The sequence below is a fragment of the Euprymna scolopes genome, chromosome 6 (assembly GCF_053919585.1).
Source record: "Euprymna scolopes isolate OS-2025 chromosome 6, ASM5391958v1, whole genome shotgun sequence".
Classification (NCBI taxonomy): domain Eukaryota; kingdom Metazoa; phylum Mollusca; class Cephalopoda; order Sepiida; family Sepiolidae; genus Euprymna; species Euprymna scolopes.
Window position 1 is genome coordinate 75,196,407 of NC_136487.1, and position 7,500 is coordinate 75,203,906.

The 7,500-nt window shown below is 30.8% G+C and overlaps 1 protein-coding gene across 2 annotated transcripts in view; it reads right to left on the reverse strand.

The window, feature by feature from the left end:
* LOC145277708 (multidrug resistance-associated protein 1-like) overlaps nt 1–7,500 on the reverse strand; it is a 320,419-nt gene that overhangs the window by 306,256 nt on the left and 6,663 nt on the right. For both annotated transcript variants that reach the window (XM_080129406.1, XM_080129407.1), the window contains exon 2: nt 2,141–2,738. In XM_080129406.1, coding sequence (XP_079985532.1) covers nt 2,141–2,182 — 42 coding nt within the window. In that variant the 5' untranslated portion in view covers nt 2,183–2,738. The remainder of the gene's footprint in view (nt 1–2,140; nt 2,739–7,500) is intronic.

A 7,500-nucleotide genomic window follows, 5' to 3' on the forward strand; every position in this document is an offset into this window, starting at 1 on the left:
CCATAGAACATTTGTAAATACCTTCCATCGTGAAGTTAAAAAAAATCTTACGAAAGATCGAAAAAATGAAAAAAAGAATCATTAAGCAAGGTATCTCTGTTGTTTTTAATAATGTTTGCCTGAATATATATATATATATATATATATATATATATATATATATATATATATATATATATACACACATTGAATTAGATAGATGGAAATATATACTAGCTAAATACGCGGCGTCACTCGGGATTGAGTTAGATAGATGGAAATATATACTAGCAAATACCCAGCATCGCCCGGGATTGAATGAGAGAAGTGGAAATATATACAAGCAAAATACCAGGCAGGTGCAAATAAATACTAACAGAATACCTGGCATCACCTGGGATTGAATGAGATAGCTACCAATCTTGAATAGACGAATACTTGGTGCCGCTGGGTTGTATTAGATAGCTGCACATATACACTAGCAGAGTACCCAGCGTTGCTCAAGATTGAATGAGATATGTGAGAAAATATACTAGCAATATCGCCGGTGTTGCCCGGGATTGAAGAAGATTTATGGAAATATATATTAACAAAATTCCCAGCATCACCCTGGGTTGAATGAGATAGGGTCAAATATATACTAGCGGAATACCCAGCGTCGCTTGGATTAAATGAGGGTGGTAGAATGTAAAGTTTGTCCTGGAAATGGCTTAAACAATTTTCAATCTCAAAATTACTTTATTTGTGAAGTCGATTCCGGATATGGTTGAAACAGCTTACGATCTCCAAATTAGATTAATTCATATATATTGTTGGTTTTCTATGAAAGTTTACAATGCCAGTTTCTGTAGGGGGTAATCCTTTTTTTTTTTTTTTTTTTTTTTTTTAATGTTATCATCCGGGAATGATGTGATGGTTGTAGTTGGGGGTAGAAAGAAGCACGATTATGTTAATTTTAAACGAGCTCTTGAGTTCTCTTTTTGGGTTGCGTTGGGGAGAGTAATGTCCGTTTTGGGGTCACAAAGCAATGCCCCACAATAGCATACTCCAAAAATATAGAATATCTGTGGAATCATATTCCGGAAAAGACATAATTTCTCTTACTATTATGTTGTTGGTATGTGTGGGGGTGGGGAAGAACTACATTAATATTGAAATTCGTGGTAAAGTAAAAGTTACTTAATCACATCCGTGTAAATGCATTTCTATACTTATTTGGAAAACCTGCTCAGTTATGTTCCAGAAATGATATAATTTCACTTAAAAATATGGCATCGGTAGTCGGGATGAAAAGAACACAGTAATGTGGAATTTTGTAGTGAAGCAAAGATTGCCTAATCATTAAACTTAACACATTTGTGTATTTGTTTGTAAGACCTACTGGGTAATCTTCAGAAAATGAAGTGTTTTTTCAAAAAAAATAAAAATAAATAAATTGGTGCCGGAAGTGGGAAATGAAAATGAAACACAGTAATGTGGCATTTTATAATGAAGCAAGGGTTGTCTAATCACTAACTGTGTCAATGTATTTATGTATTAATTTGAAAATTCTGCTGAGACATCGTTAAAAAATGGCATGATTTTTCTTACAATTTTAGTGCCGATAGTGACGAAGGAAAAAACCCAGTAATGTTGAAATTTATGATGAAGCAATGGTTGCCTAATCCTTAACCAAGATAATGTACTACTTTGGTAATCCTAATGATCCACTTTCTAAAAATTGTTTCAGTTTTCTTAAAATTATTGTAGCCTTGGTGGTAAGAGAAATTATTTAACATGTTGTACAATACCTGCCGATAGTATGTGAAATTGTTTCATGTATGTATTTAAATTACCCGCCCGAGGGTAGGGAAAATTATTTTAAATATGTGTTGTATATTACACATCCCCGCAAAGGTAACATTATTTCATATACATGCTATAAATTTCTTATCCTAGGTAAGGTACAATTATTTGATACGTGTAATACCCGTCCTAGGGTAGGTAAAATATTCTTTAGCTCGAAAAAGCTAATGATACATAAACAGTAAAAATTCCTCTATCCGAAGAATAACAAATATGTTCAAAATCAACTTCAATTTTCTCATTATTTATACGGTCCCGAGCAACGCTGGGTAGCCCCGCTAGTTTAAGATAAAACAATAACAAAACAAGCACTTACCCATAGCGGTGAGTCGCAAAAGCCATTCAATCCGATAATCATCCTTTTTTATCCGTTGAAAACGTTTAATTGTTACACACGCGATCGTGTGTCACAGTTTTGGGTAAAAAAAAAAGTCACTGATGCAATGATGACACTTTTTGACCTGCCGATTCGGTAAATCGTCCCGTCTCAATTATTTATTTTAATGGCCAAAAGCGCACCTCACCTCACCAGCACGGAATAAAACTCTTTTTAGTTTTTGCTTCCGTCGTCATAAAGATTGTTTTTGTTCTTTCTTTCTTTTTTTCTTTTTACAAATGGTGATAAAAAAAAAAATAACATTCAATGGTTATCAAGCCGGGCTCCATTAAGTTTTTTGTTCCCCATATTTACTCGCGTTGTTGTTTTTGCAGCGGGGGGGGGGGAAACAAAATAATAGCGTGCTTTCTCTCTCTCTTGTTTTTCTCAATTTGATTATTTCCTATATTCCTCACCCTTCTCCTCCTCCTCCGACCCTTATTTCTATTCGCTCTTCTTCTTCTTCTTCTTCTTCTTCTTCTTCTTCTTCTTCTTCTTCTTCCTTTAGTTCAAAGTCTAATTCAAAATGTGAAAATACCTGCAAGCAAAGATAAGAGAGACATCTTATATGATTATATATATTTTTTAAATAATAAATTAAGATGCCTCAAATCGATCAATAAATCTATACGTAGTAATTTTTCTATAATCAACGTCTTTTCTTCTCTCTCTCTCTCTCTCTCTCTCTCTCTCTCTATATATATATATATATATATATATATATATATATATATATATATATATGCATGCAAAAAATAAAAACAAACGTTTTTATGTACCTCCTTGTTGAACTAAAGAAAAGTATCTGTACACCAAACGACCCCATGCGAAACTATTTGAGTTTCAGCCGGTGAAAATTGGTGCAAAAGTGTGAAAATAAAACCCCCCTGAAATTTGCCAGGTATAGTATATATATATATATATATATATATATATATATATATATATATATATATATACTAGGAAAAGTACCTGCTGCTGACTGGGTTAAAACAGCCTACAGAAAATGGACTCTGATTTATGAAAGTATGATAGGCTATGAAAAGGAAGGGTTATAAAGAGATAGCTTCGAATTTGGGGGTATCTAAACCAAAGCAAAATATGATGAAAGTAAAAATAAAATAGATAACCCCCATAATTTATTATACCATACCTGTTCACACTGAAACACTTATCACAATATTCTGTGGATCTATATTAAAAAACCTTGTTAAACTTTGTGACATATTTCCATTCTGTGGAGGTCAGGTGCGAACGAACACCCCATAATTTTATTATACCTTATTTTTTCAAACTGAAACATAATTATTAAAGTACACTTACGCAGATAGATATGAAAAGTATTTATTAAAGTTTGTGCCTATTTCCATTCTATGGAGGCCAGGCGCGAACGCAGACCCCACAATTTTAATGAACCACCGTTCTGCCAGATCAAACATATCCATTCCCGTGTCTCGATACATTTTCTATCATTATATGTAATCAGTTTTTTAAAATAGTCAACCATACAGGAGCCTATTCGTGACCAGACACACACAGCTTTATATTATAGAAGATATTTTATATAATATATATATAAATATTATATATTTTATATATGTATAGAGTATATATATATATATTATATTTTATATATATATATATGTATATATATTATATATTTTATATATATTATATATATGTATATAGTATATATATATATATTATATATATGTATATATATTATATATTTTATATATGTATATATATATATGTATACATATATATTTATATATGTATATATATATATGTATATATATATAATATATGTATACATATATATTTTATATATGTATATATGCATATATATATATGTGTATATATATACCTATCTATATATAGATATATATCTATAAATATCTATATATATCTATATATATATTTATATACATGTACATCTATCTATATCTATCTCTCTCTCTCTCTCTCTCTCTATATATATATATATATATACATGTATATCTATCTATATATATATGTATATCTATCTATATATATATGTATATCTATATATACATATATATATACATATATACATATATATATAGGTTAAATATAATAAGCGATAGAGAATTGTCTGTATGATAATAATTACGTAATCTGCATGAATGAAACTATCTTATTTAAGCGTATCTTACGACCTAACAACGCTGGGCGGCCTACTAATAATAATTAAAAATTAATTTTATATAAATTAAAAATAAATGTAAATTAAAATAAAAATAAATTAAATAAATCATCTTTACATAATATTCCTAAGCAGAACACTCAAATCAATTCTATTACTAATAACCATTAATAACATTAGAGCTCATTATTAAAATAGATTTTTTAAATGTAATATGCAAATGAGGTAACGTTTTGATATCGACTTCCTTTGCATAAATAGTATATATGGAAATCATGCTGGAATAAAATTGTGTAAAACCTCGTTCTCAGTGTGAAAATTAAGTTGTGGAACAGTCTACCTTTTGTATATATTACTCATATTGTGAACAGACAAATAGAGAGAAATATGACTTTATTATAACAGATTTATCCTAAGTTATAAAAATATATAACAATTAAGTTACACAGAATCTTGCGCGATCAAAGTTTAAGGAAAAAGATAGCTTGCCCGAACATTATAAAAAGGTAAAGACTAACAAAATTATGAAACTCTATGGGTCTTGTTTGTTTGCATCTTGTTTTCAACTATCGGGCGATTCCATCTAAAAAAAAATAAATAAATAACAGGTAAATTACATACATGATGATGATGATGATTGCAACGTCTTGTCAGACGAGTGCCACTCCCTCAGACATTTAAAATCCATGAGCCCAAATGTCTGAGGGAGTATCTATACAAATATGATGTTACAGAGTCTTAGCTTTGTACGACAGCTAAGTCTCTCTCTCGGTTCAAAATGTTGAGATCCAGCAACAAGCAAGAGCAAGATAGCCAGCAACAAATTAAACTGCAGACCAGCTTAATGCGGGTATTGGTCTTCCGCTTTATGGTTTTTTTAAATCAGAGATTTGCTTCTCCTAGAAAGGTTGCCTTCACCACGGCTTACGGGAGCCCTCTCTACCCCAATACACATATATACACACACACAAATATACACAGTGCTAGTTGGCCGTTGACCCAGAAAAAGAGTTCATTCGCCCTTTGGAAGGTCTTGTTTTTAATCCTTCAGGGAGACTAGCCGCCCTCCTCACCAAACAAGTCTGGTGGGGGAACCAGTTTAGTCGCCGGTAACCCGACCATGAGGCAGGTAGTACTGGGTTACATGGTACCAGTAGCATATGACATGACCTGACACATAACATACATACATACATACATACATGCATACATACATAAACAATGATTGAAACGTCTTGTCAGATGAGTGCCACTCTCTCGTCACTGAAAGTCCATGTGTCCGAAGATGACTTTTCAGTCCTGCCAGTGACAAGCAGACATGACATTGAAGACGGTCATTAGTATACATATATATACACATACACATACATACATATATACACATACATACACACATATACATATATACATACACACATAATACAAACATATAAATATATACACACATGTATATACACACACATATACATACATATACACACATACACATACCCGAGTAATCACGACGACGGTGATAATGCGTCCAATTAAATTTAAATTTACTTTTCTTTTGACGTTAATGTCTGAGTTATGAAGACATGTTTGCTGCAAGGCTAAAAATTAAAACATAAATTAATAGCTATTACGTTACGCATGCATATTCGTAATGCTGTCGTTCGCCATTCACCTAGCAAATTTCATTTTTTTATTTTCATATTTTTGCGCCGATTTTCCCCGGCTAAAACTCAAATATATAAAAGCTTTTTTGCATATATATATATATATATATATATATATATATATATATATATATATATATATATATATATATATATTCGGATCAATTGTTTAATTATGATAACGAACTGAAATGATCAATCGTTCTTTTAGCTTAGTTTAGTTTCGTTTAGTTTCGTATATACAGACATGTATAACAGTTCATAATTTGTTGATATTATTTTCACAAGTATGTATACAAAACTTAGAATTAATAAATTTACTAATTATTAAATAGAACATTTTGGTAGAAGATTAATAAATTAATTAAAATTGTTAGTAAGAATAGTTGGGTTTAATGACTTTGTTTGATAAAAAATCAATGTGGCGTAATGGAAAAATATAAAGATAACTGCAGCTTCTCTTCCAATTTTTGGATTTTTACCAGATCAAATCACATTTCAATTCCTTTTGACGGATTGATCGTTGCTATTTCTTCTGATGAGTTAAGGGCATAATAGATTCACTGATTGATATAATAATTAAGTGATTGATTTTGCGCTACGAAACAGATACTGTCAAGAATTGTATAAGTCAACTGAATTAAAGGAATAAATTATAAGATGGTCAACATCATGAATTTTGGAATATAACTTTTGTCATTTATTCTCTCTCTCTCTCTCTCTATCTCTCTCTCTCTCTCTCTCTCTATATATATATATATATATATAAGAGAGAGAGAGAGAGAGAGAGAGAGAGAGAGAGAGAGAGAGAGAGAGAGAGAGAGAGAGAATTTTAATTTTTGCCCATCGCCACTCATGGCAAAATATCTCTGCTCAAAATTTGAAAAGGTCTGGAAGTTTTTAGATTAGGGTTACCTAGATTTATATATTGATATATGAATGGTAATTAATACCATGAAAGAATTTAAAATCTTGATATACCATCAACTAAAAAAAAACAAAAAAAAAACAGCTGAGCATTTTTTCCATCGTCAAAATATGGAATGAGAGGACTAAATCGAAAAATTAACAACTTCATCCTATTCATTTCTTGTAAGAATTACACTTCAGTGGAAAAAAAAAAAAAAAAAAAAAAAACCTCCACGTATCCAATCACTCTGTGAATTAACCTAATTTAATAAAGCTACATTGTAAAATTGGAAATTCAAATGAACATTAACAAGAAAATTAATCCAGGAACAAAAATAAATATATATACCTCAACGTCTAACAAAGACAACTCGTCATGCTTTCAGTCTGTTTAACTTTAATAGTGAATGCTCTAAAAAGTACAAAATCGCTTTTATTAAAACCCTACTAATTGACACAGCATATTACATCACTTCAAACAATAGTTTATAACTAGTAGCAGGGCCTGGGATTATTAAAATGTTTGGTTCTTGTCCAGAAGTTCTTCCTACCATGCTTTGCCAACT